Raw genomic sequence first — 21890 nt, 5'->3', positions numbered from 1 at the left:
TACAACGGATATGTACTATCATATTCTACGTCGACAATTTCCCATAAATCCTGGATGCTTGAAGAACCCAATGACGCAACATCGATCCAACATAGAACTCGACCAAGATAGCCGCACCCCAATCACAAATAGTAGTAACCTTTATATCTGCAACGCCACTAACCATCCTAGTTGAGAATTAGTGTTTGAGATGGGAAAAAAATTGCACCAATTAAACCTTAACAATTTCGGTGTCCGTTTCAGGATCATATTTCATCTGATTCAGGATCATTGTTGTGTACTTTGTTGTATACAAATGCTTTTAAACCGGAATTAGGAATTGCATCACCACTTAAGCTCTTGTTGTTCACCTCTCTTGTTGGGGCAAAGTACCGGGAAGTTTATAGGTATGTATGCCTTCTTCTAGCCGAATTTCGTTGTCAAATCGAACATCATTTTCCAAATCACAAGGTATCCCAAGTAGGAAAAACAAATCTAATGGTGTTATTTTTGTAATAACGTTAACATTCTTAATTTGACTTACATCTTCATATGCATGTAATAAACTATAATCAGAATATTTGACATACTTGAAATCTTCAAGATGAAAAGTATACCATCAAGGCACCAACGTTTCTGTTTGTTTGTTCTACCAATACAAACGACAGTTTGTTTTGATGTTTTTTTGCATCAGTATGCTACACAATAAACCAAGGAAACTTATGGATAACAGTTTTAGCACCAAGAGGTAGCTCTCCATAAAATAAAGAAAAAAGAGTTTAACTTTGTACCAATAATTTTTTGGTTTTTGAGCGGCGCTATCTCGCTCAATTTTTATAAACAGATGAATTTGGGCTCTGGCTAATTTTTGGAACCGGAAAATAGATTGAGATTGTCTCTTTAACCGAACTTGATTGTGCTTCCGGTATAGATACATGAGTTTTATTCCTATGTGGTTTTTGATTTCTTTTCACCTAGTATCTTGAGGTTAAGACATTTTTATCGAAATGTTTAGAGAAGCTAGCATAGTAAAAGATTTTTAGTTAAAAAAATTATGCATGAGAATGAATTTTGTGTGAGTTAAGTGTTTGAAGGAGGATATTGGAGCTTGAGATGATCATAGAAAATTGAGAGGAGCTTTGGCTCAATTTTCCACGTTCAATTCAAGTATTTTATAAAAAATCTTTTCCTGTTGTGAGAAATCTAATTCGCTTATCTACATCGATGATTAAATATCTAATTTTACCAAGTCATCGTAATTTTTTTTTAATAGCTTGGTACAGTGGTTTCTAGACTTCTCCTAAATCTCTTTCATTTATGAATTTTAGCAATTACAAGGGTTCGAATCCTAACCTCTACAGTGAGAGGGAGCATGATAACCATCGGACCAGTTTGATGGCAATTTGCTCCGAATGTTTAAAGACCAAGATATTTAACTGTACGCCCTCTGCTCAAATATTTAGATTAATACAAGTTCAGAGTGAAACTGACATTTTAGCCCCGCCACGACTAACATCTTTTTGTTGGTAAACCAACTAATGGAGGAGTGCGCGATCAACTTATTTAACGGAGAAATGTCATCAACAGTCAGGTTGGCCGAGTGGTCTAAGGCGCCAGACTCAAGTTCTGGTCTTCGAGAGAGGGCGTGGGTTTAAATCCCACATCTGACATTGTTTTTTTATTTTTCCTCTGATTTTTTTGTAATATTTGCCTTTCAAATTACCAACTTACCCATAACAGGAGAACAGTTCATGTGAAAAACACTTGTCCTTTGTTTTCTTACTGTATATTTATCAATTCAAAGGAACCCTGATTTTGGGCATACCAAAATCTTTCTAGGCATACAAAACAATAGTCCCATCTTGGGTGACCTTATAAGGGGTACCCTATGGGTAGTTCAATTACCTATATACCCTTAATACAAAAATCTAAAATCATTTTTCTAAAAAATCAAAATCAGTTTCCCTTACCATCTCTTCTTCCTCCTCCTCCTCTAGCCGAACTCTTCCCCCCTACTGCAAAAAAAAATTCATCATCGTGATTAATTGTCGATTCGTAAAAATTTGATCGTCGATTAAACTCAACCACATAATGACTCGTACAAAGAAAAGCAGGGACAGGCAAACCAAATCGTCTTCTAATCCATCAATTGAAGAAGAAGAACCAATTGAAGATGAAGTTGTAAAAACTGAAAATCAACCACCAATTGAACCAGAAATTGAACCAACTGCATCTCCAACTCCGGAAATGAGGATAAGAAAGCAAGTTTTACAAACCCAATGTCCTATTTGCTGTTTTTCATCGATTAAATGACGGTTACAGTGTTGGGTTCGGCTCAAAATTGAGTTGCGTTTTTAGCCGAACTGTTCTTCACAAAGCTTCCTGTAAGTGTATATGAAAAGTTCGGCATCAAATTTCATGAAATTTCAAGCCGAACCTAGTCACAGATAGAGATGCATAGGGGTTCGGCGTATTCGATAATCATAATATGTGCCGAACCTAGCACATTAATGAGGTTCGGCTATTACGATATTCTCAATATGTGTCGAACCAATAATAATATTTTAACCCAAAAAATAACAAATTGATGTTCGGCTCATACGATTTTCGAAATATAAGCCGAACCGGTAATTATTTTTTTTCCGAGCTATTCAAGATGTTGTTCGGCTTACTATGAAACTTTCATATAAGCCGAACTAGTGTCTAGCAAACAGTTCGGCACATGCAGTAAACAGATTCAGTAAGCCGAACCGTTCATCAATTGGTAGATTCGGCTCATAGATGTGAGCCGAACCTCAACCTGTTTCGCCGAACCATGATTCAAAAAACCTAACTTTTGATAATTGAGAGCTATAAAAGTGAGATTAAGTATAGGATATAAGTATACCTGTGTATTAGAAGCATTGGGTTCCTCATCAATGTCTTCATCATCAGGATTTGGCTCATAAAAATCATCATCTTGAGTTTGTGTTTGAGTTTGAGCTTGAGTTTGAGTGGGTGTAAAATCATTCTCATAATATAAGAAATCAGCCATTTCTGGATCATTGTTGTAGTTGATATGTATTTTCCTAGGTTTTTTAGATGAATGATGACCCTCCTCATCCTCCATTGAATCAAGAATTAGAATTTTCTCACTTTCTCCTTCTCTTTCTCTCCTTCTTAACCAAACAAAAACTTTGATTATTTTTTTTCCTCAAATTTTTCATCTAAACAACTCTTATAATTCTGAAAATTATTTTAATCACTAAACAAAATATTTAATCACTAATCAAGATTATTAACACTAATACGTAAAGGGCAGATTTGCCATTAATTTTTTTTTGGGTTAAGGGGTTATCTAATTTTGCTATTTCACAACCTTTTTTATCTTCATTCAATATGCCTTGAAAGATTTTGGTATGCCCAAAATTATAGTTCTATATTCAAAGTGTGATGTTCCACCATTATTATTTTACGCCTTGTGTTTCCATCGGTGATCGGTGCATCATGATCTTTATTCTTTAGTCAAAAAGACAAATACTATGGGGCTGTATTTTTTTTTATTTTTAGAAGTCACTTTTGGTCTGCCGTAATCATCATCCGTGCTTTAGACAAACCTCATTTTTTAATTTGTTTTTTTCTTGATCGGTAAGACTAACGTCATTTGTTTATTTCTCAAAAGAAGAAAACTAAACAAAATTAAGATTATCAGCCTGAGATTTAGACGGCAGTGGGTTACAACGTCAAAGTTGAATAAACCAATCCATAGCAACAGTCATGCAATCATCATCTCCCACTTTCTAACACAAAAACACAGGATATTAACAGTGCCAATGCATGGCTGCTTCCCATTTTTGATTTAATAGCCAGTGGGTTACAACGTCAAAGTGGAAAAAACCAATCCATGGTAACAGTGCTAATGCATGGCTCTGCCCATTTTAAATACAAATGTAGTTCATATAGCATTATGCCTTTCGAGACTGCATATTCCGTTAGAATCACATCCAGCTTAAAAATTCAATGGTTTAACTGGCTTAGCCTGTACATGCAGCCATGCAGGGGCGAAGCCAAGTAGGAGTAAATGAGATAGTTCCACTGAAGTCAATTGCTCACTCACTGCATAAACCTATTGTTCTAGGGTTTCCAGACTCTCCGTGAAACTGAGAACAAGCGAGTAAGCAGGTCACTTCGATTAACGACTAACAGAATCTTGCTTAACTGCTGAGCACACTTGTTAATGTTAAGATATGGTCAAGATATGATATATCTTGATATTATTTGTGTTTGTTATTTGGTTGTAACTGCATATATATTCTTTCTGTATATATCCTAGATATTGTTAGGTGTATCTTTTATTTGCCTTATCTAGTTGTTAGGTGTATCTTCTATTTGCCTTATCTAGTTGTGTAAACAAGTATAAATCAGGCTTTTGCCTATCAATGAAGATACAAAGAATTATTCTCACAACTACATTAGAATCTCTATGCTCATGTTTATCATGGCATCAGAGCTAGGAAAGATCTGAGAATCAGTTTCCGCTGCAATACAATCCAGAGAAAATACAACCCAGAGAAAACATAGTAATCATGTCAAGAGAAGATTCTCAACCTATCACTGTCCGTTTTGATGGAACCAATTACAATCACTGGTCATTCCTCATGAGGAGTTTTCTTAAAGGAAAGAGTATGTGGAAGTATGTCGATGGTATAGAAAAGAAACCTACAACAAGCAGTTCTGTTGAAAAAGGGAAAGAAAATGAAACACAGAAAAAGGATCCAAAAGAAGAATGGGAGATTAACAATCACAGGATTCTCACTTGGATTGGAAACACAGTCATTCCTTCCATAAGCATGCAACTCACAAGTTTTGAGGTAACCAAAGATGCATGGGATTTTCTTTCGAAAAGGTACACCCAAATCAACTTTGCTCAGAGGTATAAATTCGAACAAGATATTAGATCTATGAAACAATCGCATGATCAGTCTATTTCTGTTTTTCATTCTGAGATGTCTTTAATCTGGAATCAATTAGCACTCATGGAACCAATATGGACCGTAGATTTGGAATTGTGGCAAAAGTATAGAGAGGAAACACGTTTAGTTCAGTTTCTAATGGCTTTGCGTGATGAGTTTGAGTCTGTTAGGGCATCAGTCCTTCATCGTTCACCTCTTCCCACGGTGGAAGTTGCTTTGTATGAACTTATTATAGAAGAAACAAGGAAAAGAATCACACTGGAGATATCAGGAGTATTTGTTGTGCCCTCACGATCCAGCCCTAACAATTTTCCAAGAAACTCAAATGCTCAAGTGAAACGTGATATGTCTCAAGTACAGTGTCATAACTGCAAGACCTTTGGACACTTGCCAAGGAACTGCAATCTCCCATCGGCCAATACATCACCTGCTGCCTCAATACCTGACACACCCACAACAAAGTGTGGGTATTGTAAGGAATTTGGTCACTCATCTAGATTTTGCACCTCACCAACCTCAAGAAACATGAGAAGGATCAATGCTAATGGAGGAAAAAAATTCAATACACCTACCAAATTTACGACAGCTCCAGTTTCATCTGCAACAGATCCATATGCAACATCGACAACCTCATCTGCATTAGTTGTACCTGGTGGTGGTTCAGCACCAAACCTTGCTGATATTCAAGAGATGATTAAACAAGCACTCTCAATTGGTAACAACCCTACAGATGCATTTGCCTTCTCTATCTCCTCAGGTATTTATTCAACAGAATGGTTTCTCGACTCAGGAGCATCAAACCATATGACTTTTAATCAAAAGTTTTTTGAAAGTCTTCATCCTGTCATCACCCCTAAGATTCATACTGCTGATGGATCAACAGTAACTGCAAGTTATATAGGCTTGGTCAACAATTCAAATAACTTCTATGTACCAGATGTGCTTCTTGTTCCAAATATTACAATGAATCTTATTTCAGTTGGTCAACTGTGTGATCAAGGTTATAACACATATTGTTTTCCTTTTGGTTGTGCTATACAGGATCTCAAAACCGGGAAGCTAGTTGGGATATGCCGTAGAGTTGGTCGGTTGTATCTCCTTCAATCTCTTGCTCTCTCAGCGGAATCTAAAAGTCATGTCGTAGATGCTACTCCCACTGCACCTGTGTCAATATCTCCCTTCATGTCTTGGAATTCTAGGTTAGGTCATGTTTTCTTTTCTCGTCTTTCATATATGATCAATAAGGGTTTACTAGGAGATACTCGGTTAGATAAAGAACCAAATTGCATCTCTTGTAGACTGGCAAAACAACCAGCTCTTTCTTTTAATCTTAGCACTTCTGTCTCAACTGAACCTTTTGCTCTTATACATTCTGATGTCTGGGGTAAATGTCCAATTATGTCAAAGGGAGGTGCTTTGTATTATGTCAGTTTTATTGATGATTATTCGCGTTATGCATGGGTATATCTATTCAGCTTTAGAGAATATTTTCTTAAGTTATATGTTGATTTCTCAACCATGATAAAAACTCAGTTTGGTAAAGTGATCAAAGTTTTTCGTGCTGATCAAGGAGGGGAATATATTTCCAATCCATTCAAAGAATTTCTTAAAACCCAAGGCACCATTCTTCAACTGTCATATACTGAAACTCCAGAACAAAATGGAGTTGCAGAACGTAAACACCGTCATATTATAGAGACATCTAGAACTCAGTTAATTTCTGGCTCAGTTTCTTCAAATTTCTGGGGAGAATCAGTCCTTACTGCAGTCTACACCATCAATAAAGTGCCAACAACTATCATAGGAGGAATGTCACCTTATGAGCGTCTCTATGGTAAGAAATCAAACTATTCTGAGCTTCGAGTCTTTGGTTCAACTTGTTTTGTACTCCTTCCAGAACGTGAACGTCATAAACTTGGTCAAAAGAATGTCTTGTGTGTCTTCCTTGGTTATGGTATTGAACAAAAAGGGTACCGTTGTTATGATCCAGTTAATAGAAAGCTTCGTGTCTCTCGTCATGTCACATTCTGGGAGAAAGTTCCATTCTGGTCACTTCCAAGCAGCAAATCATCATCTTTTGAGTCTTTCATTTATTCTGATCCATTTCCTAGTGAATCCAATCCTAGCACTTTTCTTATATCTACTCCTGAAAGTCTATCTCCTCTAGTTGTTGATCCACCAAATACGGATGACCAAGACCACTCTACGACTCAACCTAACAGTGCAACTCAGGAACGAGATCCTGATTCTGAAGAAAATTCTTTGCCACCTCGCAATCAAAGACCACCAGCTAAGTATGCTGACTATCACTGTTCCTTGTCTTCTATTTTGTCATTTTATGAACCAAAAACATACAGAGAAGCTGCAGCCATTCCAGAATGGCAAGATTCAATGGATGATGAATTGGAAGCACATGTAGAGGCAGACACATGGGAAATGGTGGACTTTCCTCCTGGAAAATCAGTTGTTGGAAGCAGATGGGTCTATAAAGTTAAGACCAAGTCAGATGGTGAGATTGAACGATGTAAATCACGAGTTGTTGCAAAAGGTTATACACAAGAGTATGGTGTTGACTATGAAGAAATATTTGCACCAGTGGCCAGAATGGTTACAGTTCGTACATTACTTGTTGTTGCTGCAGCACGACAATGTGGGCTTCATCAAATGGACGTGAAAAATGTGTTTCTTCATGGTGAGTTACAAGAAGAGGTTTACATGCAACCTCCTCCTGGTTTGCCTCATGAACCTAATCAAGTATGTAAGCTTCGACGGGCATTATATGGACTCAAACAAGCACCTCGTGCTTGGTTTGAGAAGTTTAGCAATGCAATTCTCCAATATGGCTTTACACAAAGCTTCTGTGATTCATCTATGTTTGTCAGATCGTCAGAAAAAGGAATTGTCATTCTTCTCTTGTATGTTGACGACATGGTTATTACTGGCAGTGATCTACAAGGTATTACTGAATTCAAATCATATCTCAGTGATTGGTTTAAGATGAAAGATCTTGGATCTTTAAGTTACTTTCTTGGCATTGAAGTTGGCATGTCACCCACTGGTTATTTCATATCACAAGTCAAATATGCATCTGAGATTCTACATCGTGCAGGGCTATCTGACAACAAGGTAACTGCCACACCTCTTGAATTGAATGTAAAATACAGTCCTACAGATGAGACTCTATTGTCTAATCCAACACTGTATCGTCAACTACTAGGGAGTCTAAATTACTTGACCATTAGGAGACCAGACATAAGTCATGCAGTTCACATAGTCAGTCAGTTTATGTCTGCTCCAAGGTATACTCATTATGCAGTTGTTCTCAGAATTCTAAGATATATCAAGGGGTCTCTTCATCAAGGTCTGTGTTTCTCATCAAAGTCTGATCTCACTCTTCAAGCTTACTCAGATTCCGATTGGGCTGGGGATATTACGGATAGAAAATCTATTACAGGCTATTGTGTGTTCTTGGGAGACTCGTTGATTTCATGGAGAAGTAAGAAACAAAGTGTGGTTTCTCGTTCAAGTGCTGAAGCAGAGTATAGAGCACTTGCTCACACCACATCTGAACTCATTTGGTTACGGTGACTACTTCGTGATATGGGAATTCTAATTTGTGCTCCTACACCACTGTATTGTGATAACAAGGATGCTATTCAAATTACACACAATGATGTCTTTCACGAGCGTACAAAACATATAGAGATAGATTGTCATTTTACTCGTCATCATTTCAAGAAAGGTACAATCACTCTTCCGCATGTTAAATCAGAATTTCAAGTGGCTGATCTTTTCACCAAGACTCACTCTGCAGCTCGTCTTCGATTCTTAATTTCCACACTCAAGATGTGTACTCCACCACCTTGAGTCTGGGGGTGGGGGGGTGGGGGTGTTAAGATATGGTCAAGATATGATATATCTTGACATTATTGTGTTTGTTATTTGGTTGTAACTGCATATATATTCTTTCTGTATATATCCTAGATATTGTTAGGTGTATCTTTTATTTGCCTTATCTAGTTGTTAGGTGTATCTTCTATTTGCCTTATCTAGTTGTGTAAACATGTATAAATCAGGCTTTTGCCTATCAATGAAGATACAAAGAATTATTCTCACAACTACATTAGAATCTCTATGCTCATGTTTATCTGTTAATTTGTAGCTTTTGTATGATAACAACTTGAGACAAGTTTAATTGTTTGTCTACGTATATGTGTGTGTAAAGAGGTTTTTCATGATAGCGTTTCCTTTTTCTTTTTATCTATAAAAATGTACGTTGAACATCGTCTTCATTTTAATTCGTCTCTTGTTCTTTTCTTCTGCGGCTTTTTTTTCCTTCTTCTAAGTTCCTTTATACGATTAAAGATTTTGCCGCATTGATATGCTTTTGCTGCATATACATGCATCCACACTTTTTTGCTTTTCTTCTTTTTTGTTCGGCATTGTCACACTAACCAGTAACCAAAGTTCGAAGCTATACTTATATCTAGGAACAAGTTTGCAGAAAGATAAAAGAGATGATAACTGATAAGTGATAACCAAGATATAAAGTTAAGCTCCATTATGTATCTAAAGTTTTGCCATTCTATGTCTAAGCCTTTTGACAGGATTTGTATAACCGAACATGGGTACTGTCTTCTCTAAAATATCAGCACCTAAATAGGCTTTGTATCTTATCATCTCAAATTGTTTTTGGGCCAAAGAGAAGATTCTTCTCTCGCATTTAGCATTTGTTGTTCAGCTATGTAGCACATTAGCACTGCACTATTTAACACTGGGCTCTCTGCATTCCACTATCTTGCAGTTTCGATGCTTTTCTTTTTTTTCCGGTCTTGTTAACTTAAAACCTGAGTTAGTATGCCAAGATAGACTTGCATTAACTTAATTAATAACCTTGAACATTAAGACACAGTTGAAAGGGCACAAGTAAAGAATCAAAAAACATCGCATTTTTTTTCTGGCGTAAAGTTGGTCAAGTTACGAAACTCTTCGAAATTCCTTACTTGACAGCAACAGTTGGTAAGAAGAATTGCCGCATACTTATTAGATGGATAATCACATTAAGACACAGTTCTGTTTGAAGGCAGACAAATAATAATCAATGGAATCAAAGTTAGGTCGTCTTCCAAGGCTTAATTATCGTGTTTAGTCTATTATCAATAAGCTCTAGTCCACAAAGTTGACAAGAAGATAGTGTCATGTCTCATGCTTGATTGGTGCAACCGTGCAAGGTTATCCAAGAATTCCAATAAAACATGAGGTTAATTATTTGATTGGAGATTTAGATTATTTAATTTCTGTAATTCTTTGAAGAACTTCCCCGACTGCATTAATACTAGGTATGACTACATTTCTTGGCTTAGAAAAAGGTTAATTGAGCAACTAAATTTGGCTCATAAAGTCAACAACAAGAAGATCACTAAGCTTATGAGCGGCTGGGTGTATCGGCGTTCGGATCTGATTCGGCCCGTGTGTTGACACGGATCAGATGTTACGTCGTTTATTTTTTTAGTTTGGATGAGATTTTATTCACAATCTGACTCAGATTTAACACTGATTCAGCCACATTTGAATTAGGGATTAAAATATTTCTGGTTCATGGAATCAAGTCATTGACTCGTATATTTTGAATCAGTTGAGTCACACTTAACCTAAAAAACAACACATTGAACCAGATCCAGACGAGTCAAGTAATTTTAGTGAGATTTAAATATGGCAGATCCAAGAAAGAATGAAAAAACATGATATAGGTGTTTGTTGATTCCAACAAATACCACTTGGTACAAAAATATGTGTTTTGTTGCCTCTGCGTCTTGACTATTGATACTGGCTTCCGCTTCTGCTTGTTAAACAGGCTCTCAATCAAAATGACAAACAAAAGAAAAACAAATCAACCTGCAAGTGCATTCTTTTTAAGGGTAACATGAATCATATGATCAGCTAATCACATATGATGTGTGTGGACAATCTGGAGCCATTCTACGGTCATAGGGCACTTTTTATGGATAGATTCGTTTGTAGTTGATGTGGCACCACGTAAGATCGGTCTGTTGGTTTTGTACACCACTATCTTTTTGAGAACATTTATAACTTTTTTCATGAATTGGATTACACACATTGGCAATGACATTTCAATCAAATTGGTTTTCTCTTTTAAGCAGGGACCAACTAGAGCATCTTCACGAACTAGATGTTATCTTCTTTACCTTTGATCAGCATTGTTGTGGACGAAATCATCCTCTCTTGCGTTTACAAAAACCTTTATCTCAACTGACAGTGGCCGGTTTGGCGGTTTCACCTGAGCTCGAAACTCGTCACTATCATACTTTTTATTTACCAATTAAGAAAAAAAAATACTTGTCATAACGCAATGAGTAAGCCAACAACTAGTAAAATTGGTTGACCAAAACTTGAACACAAGAGGAGGGGGTTCTCATAGATAGGAAAAAAAGAATGTCTAAACGAAAAGAAATGATAGTACTAGTTAGGTTATACATCTTAATCAACAATGAGCTGCTGCATGACACCAATCGGACACAAAGTTTGGTGGGTTAAATCCAGTTATATTAAGCTAATTAACGCGTAATCTTCACAAAAGTAGCTAAACAAACGAATACTAGTAGTACATCACCACCCACCAGTCCAAACTGGTATTAGCTAGCTCGTACGAGACTTTCAATCGTCATTGAAATGGATTAACTTAAATCATATTATCTGTTTGTACTTATTATATAAACAGTATCCTTATTTGCATTTACGAAAAAAGAAAAACGTAGAGAAATAAACGAGTACAATTTACATATAGATATTGCGATTTTTGGCTGCTTTTACAGGCGTTAATGGTTCATTACATCACCTCACCTCACCTCACATATACCTATCAGTGATGGACAACAAATACACAATCCATGGAGGAAAACTCTCACAACTTCGAAACTACACCAAAATAACAAAATAAATAAATCCCCACTTGATTTTAGCTCCACACACAAAAATATATAAAAAATATCACTTCAGCTAAACTAAAAAAATCACTGGCTTTTAACTCTTTCAGATCACTCTGAATATGACTGCGACTTGTAATGCGAATTCGCTGTATATATTAGAATCTATTGCGTATAATGTTATTACATCCATCAATCATCATCATCATCGTCAAATTCCACCTTCACCACATAAAATTTCAAAAGTATGTATATGATCAAATTTGCTATCACTTTGCCAAAAATAGTGATAAGCCTTGGTCCTGTCCAGTTCTGAGAGTGCCGTCACTCCAGTGCCAAACTCACGGAAAGACCAGTTTCTGTTTGTTTGTTTCAGTTAGGCCCAAGCCCACATAACGATCCAAAAAGCAGCCATGTAGAGGCACACCGCACATGATACAACATGTTTCTGGTTCTTTTGTTTAGTTTTTCTGGGAAGGGTGAAGGTTCTTGATCCGAAAGGCCAATTAAATTGACCTCCAAATTGCAGATGATGATAATAAAATGAAAAGAGAGACGGCACCGCCAAGGAATTGCAGGAATGAGACGCGCATGGCTGAGGATGATGATACACCGCCGTCCTCTAAACTTTCGCCACCGCCTAAGTATGTCATTGTTGAGTTGTACAACGGCAACTCTGCTGCCTCTGGATATTTCGTGGCTTTTTTACTGCAACAACATAGAAAAACAATGATCAATACCGAATTGATGAATGCGAATTTAAACGGTAAATAATAAACATTACCAACTGTGAAAATTGGCGGTTGTAAATTTACCTGGTGGATAATGGAGGGCAGAAAGTGATAACATAAGTCGCAGAAGCACAGGTGAAAGTGCTGGTTCCATCATCGTAAGCGTAACTATAAGCACGAGGACAAGCATTCTTGAAGAATTCAGAGTAAGCAGATGGTTTGCAGGTGTTAGGATTTCCATATGCGCCACTACAACAATACTGAGGATCACCGAAGGCTTCACAAGCGCTTTTGCAAGCAACATGGCTACCTTCTTCGCTCGTTACTTTCAAGTCAGTAGGACAAAGATCATTCAAATTGACTACACAACCAGTTGTACTACAATTCCCACCTGTTCCACCTTCTGGAACCACCAACATGGGCAGATTATAACCGTCTACCAAACTAACGTCGTAGAAATCAAGTCCGTTTGCACCGTTTAATGTGAATTCAGCTAGTGTAGCCGGTGGTGTTGCACCGCCTCCAGAGCATTCTACTTTTCCTGAACCGCAATCACCTGATATGCAAGAAAATTTCCCTGTTGAGTCTTGACTGCAATGAGTTCTACCCCATAACCGACCTGACCACGACGTTGGAACGGTAACAATTCTTGATTCATCTTTCTGTAATGCGAACCCTGTTGTGTCAAGTGGAGATATTCCTGCACTTGATAGTATTCCTGGCCATACTGTTTGACTGCACTTGTTTATCATAGTAAACGTAACCGACAATACCCCTGAAAACATCAAAAAATTTAACATTAGAAAACTTCTTATTAATCAAACATATAATTAAACTAAAATTTCTTTCGAAAGTATGTCTTAAAAAGGTGATGCAGAGAAGGAAGAAACAGAGTAATCAAGTCCAATAAGAAACAGAGTATATGAACACGAACACTAACCTGAAACATTAAGGATCAACAAAAAGGAAATTAAGGCAATAAAGCGGTTCCCTCGAGCCATTTGATTTAGCTGAGAAATGTAGAGAGAAAAATTGGAAGAATGGGAGGAAGAAGAAGAAGCTAAGTAGAGTCGGTTACCAAACTCTGTTTCTGTCTTTGGGAGTAAAAAAAAACAGAACAGGGAGAGATTTTTTTAAATTGAGAAGTTGGGAGGAGGATTTATAGAGAAAGGATGACGAGTAAAATGGGATGGGATGGCGTATGGGAGCACATGTTACTGTATATATATATATAGTGGTCCCACCGACTTAACCAATTCAAGCAATGATGTCGGCAGATTCAGGCGGTATTCAATAAGACTCTGTTTTTTTGTATGTATCCGACCACTAAGAAAATGAAAAAAAATATCTTCTTAGCTGCTCAGAGGCTCTGTTGCTTCTGATGAGAGAAGAAGAAGAAGAAGATATTTTGCATGGCAACAGATTCTATGAGTAGTAACGTATATGTTGAATTCAATGTAAAACTGAATTTGCAGTAGTCTTCTGCAGCGTTATAAAGTTTGGTCTAATTTCAGTGTCAGGACAGGAATTAGTTGGATGATAAAACAAGGAAGGTGATGTATCATGAGTTTCAAGTTTGGACATTTCGCATTCCTTGCCCATCTTAAACACTTGGAAGTAGAAACCATTTTGATTTTTAACACATCAAAAGGAATATGGTTCAAGTCTAAACAGATTTCGTGTTCAGATTACCCGTTTCCGTGTCTTTTTTTCTGTTCCGGGGTGATATCCGAGCACCTTTTCCATAGTTTGAAATGGTAAGTGCGGGAAGGATCAGGTTGGCACTAAGTCAAGTATGGCCAGCAACAATTGACTCTTCAGTTAAAACAATTCAAATCTAGAAACTGGGTTATATTCCTACCTGGTTCATTCTCTACAGTTAGTTAGCCACGTTCGTTGCATTAGACTCCGTTAATTACTCTTAAATTTTATCCACGTTTGTTCGTCAAACACTACGAATAATTAAATTGCAATGACTTATTTTTCTTCTCAAATTCTTTACGAATAGTATCAAGAAAAATACATAAATAAGTCATTTTTGCACACACCTATTACTATTAGTACTAGCTGTAGCTGGTTCCAAATAATAAGAAAACGAGTCTAACCAGCCCACATATTACTACTTGACCTGGTTTCTTATCTTTTCTTGTTTAGCTTGATATATCAAGAATCACACGTTCACACTTAACAAGCTCAGGTTGACATCATGATCCACAAATTCAAATAGATTGTGTATCAAAATGACCCTTCAGTCACCTGGATGTTCCATTTGTTTATAGATTTCAGTACAATAACATATCCTCCTCTCAACTTGCTGATCAATTGCTCCGAGGCAACTCTCCCAGAATAGTAGTACCTGTAGTGAAACGTCCCTTGAGTCACCAGATATCCAATATTATAAAAACATAAAACGCCCCCATCTTTTCCTGTATAACTAATAAAATAGAATGATGACCATTAAAACAAAACCATTGTAGTCTAAGGTTCCTCTCTATCTGTAAAACTCCTACTGAAGTGATTGCAACAGTGTCAGTGTAGTGGACGATGTTCACTATCGAGAGAGACATCCAGAAGTTGACCTTTTCACCTTTTTCCGATCAAAATTCTGTGTCCAAAAGAAAACAGTCCAAGTATTTTAGCGGACCGTCCATGAAATCCTTTTTGGGCGGGATAAGAATTGGGAGCTCTTTGTGCGACTTGCCGCGGATACTCCTTTGGGACAATAATTTAAAGGCTTGAGAGAGGAAGAACATTAGGGAGGGGCCATCTAGCATCCAATGGACAACTGAGGGAAAGGTGTAAAGATCACGGGATATGAGTGCTGCCTGTAATATTCTCATCAACCAATTTGAGAATTTTTCATGCGGTCTATTAATAATAGACGGAAACACAAATTCATAGCATCTTGCTCTTTCTGTGATATTTCCCCTTCATATTCACCCGCAAATATCTCCAACCTTTAATGTCTATCACACTCACAGCAGTACTGTGAAGCAGATATACTGTTTCCCTGGTGCTGGTTTGCATTAAATATCTAGGCTATTACGACCAAACCGGCAAAGATATTTTCTAAAAAGTAAATGAAATCCCTATCCCTATATATTTTTACAAAAGAACTAGAATCCTTGCCTCTTTTTTATTTTAAAGAATCACAAGTTCATTAGTGTATAATTTATTTTAAAGAATCACAAGTTCATTAGTGTATAATACAGTACCATACAGGTATGTATAAGCAAATCCTGATTATGTTGCTCTTGTTTGTTTCTTTATCTAAGTTTTATGAAAAGGACCGATCAGACTAAATGACAATGCTTAGCTCTGTTTTTAACTATTTTATCTGATCTTTTTCATGGTAGTCTACTTAACTATATCAATTATGGACTACGATAGATATTTAACCTGTTGTCTCTTGTATTCAACTGCATGGATGATGGAGTTGGATACTGTGGTATATCCTTTGGGATCATCCGTCAGAAAAATATATGACCACGACATGCAATGCCTAAGAGGGTGCCCAATCTTGGCAGGCCAGCGCTGATCATGATCTTATATGTATCTGGTACAGAAGAAACTTATGCAATCCATCTATCTCTTTCCGTTGAATGCAAGAATCGTACACTTATAAATGCTTGATAACTCCAAGAACCGATCATGAACCTTCTCTCTAGTTTCCTATTATGGTGGCTAAGCTCTGGACAGGAAACACCATTTAAAACATGGTCCAACCCAAACCCCACAATATTAAGTAGGGGGTTAACTCTACACGAATTACTTAGATAGTGCACTATAAGACACTTTTTTTTTCTTAAGTTGATTTTTTTGCAGAGTAGTGCCTCCTATTACTTAGTAGTACTCCCCCGATTCTGGAAAAGAGATACTATTACTTTTTCATTTTAGCCTAAAAATAAGCCAAATTAAAAATGTGACAGTATCTCTTTTTCAAAAATGGGGAGCATTAAATAAGATTTGGTGGTGCAGCTTAGTAGCAATACAGTGGGGTTTAGACATGGTGTGGTGTGTTGATGTAGGGTGTAGTGTACGTATAAGATCTGGTTTTGTAGTTGTTCAGTTGTTATTATCCATTTGTTCCTCACTCCTACAAGGTTATGACTAGGATGGTAGGGTTGGATCTGAAAGATACTACACAACTACCCCCACATTCAGATGTTTTAGCACCCAACACTCTAGGATGACTTTATTCACACATTCTAGTGTATCTAAATTCACACCAGACTGTCCTAATTCATTTAACTCTTCCTATACTACCATCTTTAATAAGCAATTATCACCGTTAAGCGCGTTTCTGAATGACCAGATTAGCTAAGACTCAAGCTAGTATTTCAATGGCGAATCAGGTTCTAATTAATTATAATTCAAATAGAAGACTTCCTAGCCTTTAGCTATCTTTAGTTCATGCAGGCTAGTCAGTCATGAAAGGCACTTTCTTTATTAAGCAAGAGTGCAAGAGCCAACATGAATAGCCAAAATCATGGGTTTCGACACTGTAAACATCGACAAAATAATTTTACTGCAACAAATTTTTGATACTTGAGGATGAGTTCTTCTACATATAGTTTACAAAGAAATGAATCTTAATTTTGGGTCTTTATGCACCTTGGACTTGGAGATCTTAATCTGAACTAAAATATTTAGATCTATTGAGGGTAACAAAACTTCCTAACGAAGATAAAACTTACCAAATAAAATTAGTACATACCTTTTCAAGCTTCAGGATAATGGATAAATACCAAATATTCCATAAGGACCACGAATGACTGAAGGGATTGGACGGTCACATCTGGACGGGGTTATCAGTGGATTGATTCCCTCTAGAAATCTAGCCTCAGTGATAAAGAAGAATTAGCTGTGTGAAAGTGATTCAGTAACTTAAATCAGATGGCATTTGCTTCGCAAGAGAATGAAGGAAATCAAAGAGTGATTTCCTTGCCCCAATCAATGCCTTATCAGAAGTGCCTTCATTCTCACTATTGAGCTGGCGTTCTTCAATAGAATGTACTTTTCGAACAAGTTTTCGTAATTCCTGATACAGGGCACCTCAAGAGATTTAATGTTTGAGCAAGAAAAGAAACTAGACAGTTAAAGCAACGTAGTATGATTCCTACATCATTTTTCTCATGTGGTACTCCATCACGCGATCCATATAGCACTCAGAACGAATGATGAAACAACAGTGATGCTATGATACTTATAAGTAGCATGGGAGACCATTAGTGAATCAACTTCAAACAATTAGTTCCGCGCTTGAGTCAATATCAAATGCGAAGTACAGACCAACCTAAATAGTAGCATTAGGGTAGTATTTTAAGTTCATGTCTAGTGAGTATCAAACTGAACAGGCATTAAAACAATAAAGCATACCATGAGCCAAACAAATCACAACATGAGGTGATCAAACAAATGACATATATGGTATTTCAATAGGAAGATACGGATACTTTTATTGAATATATGTAATGGGTAAATACACATTTCGAAACTCAATAAATATTCTTGATATAAAAACTAATGGTATGTGAATGTGCAGGAAGCTAACTTATGGCTAAATGCTTAGAACAGAGACACTGGGTTGGTAAAGAAACACTAAATAACATGGACTGCAAAGCAATAATTTACAATCAAACAATGATTTATATATGTTACCAACAGCTTTTTCAGTTATTCAAGTTTAGAAAGTGCCATCCTGACTTGCTCTTCTATTTTCCTGTCTTCTCATTTTGCTATCTAGCAAGTATTCTCTAGTAGCCAATTCAAAGAAAAAGTAGTACCTTAGTCTTGAGTTCTACTTCAGATTTATTGTCATTATGCTTTATAATTTACACATCTAATAGTGATTGGATGATCAAAAACTGAAAAAACGTCCAATAAACCCGAGTAGTGACGTAGATTCAAGCAATATAGGGCTTTTAGAACTAACATTGTCTCCAGTCCAACGTATACCAATGTGCAGGAAATTAGGACTGAATGGATGCAAAAGTAGCATTAGTTCCATGAGAGGGAATATGGCGATGCGCCTAAAAAGAAGAACAACAGGCCTTCTATAACCCTCAATCAATTACTTCCATACTTGCTTTAGAAACGGCATCCTTCCATCCCCTCCATATACACAGTGGCATAAAAGTGAACCGGACCAACTTCTTTGATGTTAAAATGATCTTTTTAAACTATAATACCGAAAACCATGTCCTACAGGGAGCATCTAAGGAGAAATTCTAGGTATAGAAGTGACGGGTAGTTTCATGTTTGATGGAGAATTACAAGGTAAACTTTAGAGTTCACAAATATCATGTATTCCGCAGAAACGAATTAAAAATACAACTAGAAGATAATGCTTATGAGTGATGAAACACAATTTGTCAGGACCTTTAACTGTTTTGGCAATTCATTGATGAGAAACTTGTGATATGCTACTCAGACAATTACATAAGAGATTTTGTGGTTAATTTACCTGACGATCAAATTCAACGCTGTGAATGGAATAAACTTCAGTTGTAACATCGGAGTCCTTACTCATCAGCCCTTCACACCATGTTGTTGCTAGGTCAGAGTATGGATCTGACTCCTGAAATTGAACAAAGATGCAAAGATCATCTGTCGAGAATAGCTAAAGTAAACAAGATTCTAAGAGTTAGCTTATGTTGAATGGTGTGTGTTTTTTCTTTGTGCTTTCTTTCTAGCTAAAGGTTGAGCTTTGCGGACTGCCTTCAGCAGGCTCCATATTGAATTAAAAGTTCAATCACATAATTTTAGACAGTTGCATGGACACCATTCTATGCCAACTAGTGAAACGTATCCTACCTCCTCTTCTTCCTCAGATTCAGAATCTTCCAACGTTGGCTCATCCTCTGTGTCAGTTTTAGTTGCTAGGCCAGATAAAGCTTCCAGCGTATCCATATCACCATCTTTTGTAGCCAGAATTAAAGCATTCATCAATTCAGCATCCACATTCCGCAGTAATCTCCCTAATACGCAGTGAGAGAAAAAAAATCAGCTAAAAAGCTTAACTATAGTTTTCAATAATAGAAACTTCACCAAGCATGCTCACCGCAAGTGAGAGCAACTACACATTTTAACATTCATCAGATTAATAGGACTGATAGAATTAGTACAACCTACCCTAAAGAGTTCGCCAAGATACCGAAGACATTCCGATGATACATAAAATGAAGCACCTATTCCTAAAATGAAGTACCTATTTCTGAATGTTGATAAACATGATTACTGTACTAATTGGGAATTCTCAATTCTTAACTACTGACCAATATAATTGTGTTGTCTTCGTTTGCCTTCTCGAACATCTGCACCCAATCTCTTGACTAACATGATAGCTTCGTAAACTTCTACCTCCAGTGACGCGATTCTGAGACAACCCAGTTCAAAGTTAAACATCGAGAAACAACAGATAAGGTTGAAACTGAAAATAGCTAAATAAAAGATAATTAGGGTTATTAATTGAAATAATACCTAACAATTCGCTTAATTTTAGACAAAGAGAAAGTCGCAAGTTCCATTCCCCATTTAACAGCTTTACGAGCTTCTCTTTTCTTCTCATTTCTACTCTTATTATAATCAGAAGCAGAAGAAGAATCACTTTCATCTCCTTCTAGTAATGTAGAATCAGGTAATTTCAAAGCATGTGATTTAAATTCAGATTTTCTGTTACAGAGAGGAAGTGTAATGAAGCTAGTAAGTTGCCGCCGTCGCTGTTGGTGGTGGTTGTTGTGGATTGACGAAGAATAGGTGGATTTATCTGGGAAGAAAGTTGTGAGAAAACGAAGGATTGATGAGTAACAGGATGAAGATATTAATGGGTTGTGTGTTCTTATGAATGGTTTTACCAACTGAGCCATCTCTTCTCTATCTCTTGGTAACTGGTGAGAGCTTTGAGAAGCTTGAAGAGTAGAGAGGGAAACTCTGGAAATTTGGGTAGAAGGGTAAAGAGAATGGATGAAGCTGTTGTACGCGTGTCAAAGGCCCACCAGAAGTCAGTTTGGGGAGGGGATTTCAAAAAGTTAAGGGCCTGTTTGGTACAGTTTTGAAAAACAGTTTTCAAAAATAGTTTTCCACTGTTTTAAAAACATACCCTTTTTTCCTTGTTTTCATTTTCTAAAAATTGTTTGGTAAACTGTTTTTGAAAACAAGGAAAACCAACTAAATCGGATCAAATGTAAAGATTCGTCTAAGAGATAGTGATATTAGCCATGACTCACTTGCAGTCATTCCCCTTCTCTTACTTTGTTCTGAAAAGAAGAAAAGAATAAAGAAAAGAAAAAAAGAGAAAACACAGAAAACAATAATTTTTTGTTTTCATTTTTTTGTTTTTAAAAACAGAAAACAGATAGAAAACATTTTCTGAAAATGTCCTTACCAAACGCGTTTTCTCCTGTTTTCTGTTTTCTCTGTTTTTAAAAACAGAAAACTGTTTTTGAAAACTATACCAAACAGGACCTAACTTCTTGGAGAACAAAATAGATTTGCTTCCGGCTTCTGCTTCCGATATCCAAACGCACAGGTCCTATGAGAATTATCAAATGAAATCTATTGAAAGTCATCTTTGATGGGTAAAATGGATTTTCCATTATGGTAAAATGAACTGTGAGTTCGAAGAAGAAGCGTCATTAAGACGCTGGCGGTTAAATTCCAATCGTTAGGTTTTAAACTCTACTGCTTGCGACTTAGCCTAGACCACCAAAGGATAGTTTTCCAATGGTCACTCCAACGGTTATATTTTTCCCTCGATATATATTACTCAATTTCAACCTCCAAAATCACAAGACTCTTTTATCCAATAGATTTTCTCTTAATCTCGATCAATTTAGTTTTTTGACCATGAATCATAATTTTGGTTCTCCAAAAGAAGATATGGAAATGGATGAAACCTTATATGAAGAAGAGCAAGAAATGTACGTAGAGATTATGCGCCAAATGGATGAGGAGGCAAATGAGGCTAGAGGGCGGCAAAACTTTATGTAGCAAATGAGATCTGAGATCTACATTTCAGATCTCACACGGATTTTTTTAAATCTCAAAACAGTTATATCATTGAAATTAATATAATTTGAATAATATAAATATTCAATTTAAATGGATTTCAGTTCATACGTTTTTAGCACTTTGAATCTCACATGGATTTATTTTATTCACAATAAAGTCTTTTCGAATCTCACACTAAATTTCCTGAAATAAGCAACAAAGTTTGCGGTTCAAGATTTCTTATAAAATAAGATGAATCAATTTACAAAAATTTCCTATACTTACACTAGATT

The 21890-nt window shown here is 36.6% G+C and overlaps 2 protein-coding genes and 1 non-coding gene across 3 annotated transcripts; 1 reads left to right on the top strand and 2 right to left on the bottom strand.

The window, feature by feature from the left end:
* Positions 1-1565: 1565 nt before the first annotated feature.
* Positions 1566-1649, top strand: TRNAL-CAA. Its single transcript has one exon. It is a non-coding gene; the product is annotated as a tRNA-Leu (tRNA).
* A 10055-nt stretch (positions 1650-11704) lies between these two features.
* Positions 11705-13795, bottom strand: LOC113288907 (thaumatin-like protein 1b). Its single transcript, XM_026538061.1, has 3 exons — positions 13547-13795; positions 12691-13381; positions 11705-12583 (listed from the first exon to the last, which is right to left on the bottom strand). Exons 1-3 carry the CDS (start codon positions 13605-13607, stop codon positions 12382-12384), a joined length of 954 nt encoding a protein of 317 aa, XP_026393846.1. The 5' UTR covers positions 13608-13795; the 3' UTR covers positions 11705-12381.
* A 3322-nt stretch (positions 13796-17117) lies between these two features.
* On the bottom strand, positions 17118-20541 carry LOC113286061. Its single transcript, XM_026534779.1, has 5 exons — positions 20089-20541; positions 19884-19984; positions 19423-19586; positions 19073-19186; positions 17118-17647 (listed from the first exon to the last, which is right to left on the bottom strand). The coding sequence occupies exons 1-5, from the start codon at positions 20472-20474 to the stop codon at positions 17486-17488; spliced, it is 927 nt and encodes a 308-aa protein (XP_026390564.1). The 5' UTR covers positions 20475-20541; the 3' UTR covers positions 17118-17485.
* Between the last annotated feature and the right edge of the window lie 1349 nt (positions 20542-21890).

Source organism: Papaver somniferum, chromosome 6 (assembly GCF_003573695.1).
Source record: "Papaver somniferum cultivar HN1 chromosome 6, ASM357369v1, whole genome shotgun sequence".
In the NCBI taxonomy this organism is placed as follows: domain Eukaryota; kingdom Viridiplantae; phylum Streptophyta; class Magnoliopsida; order Ranunculales; family Papaveraceae; genus Papaver; species Papaver somniferum.
The sequence above is the reverse complement of the archived record's forward strand: the minus strand, read 5'-3'. Positions and strand labels throughout refer to the sequence as shown.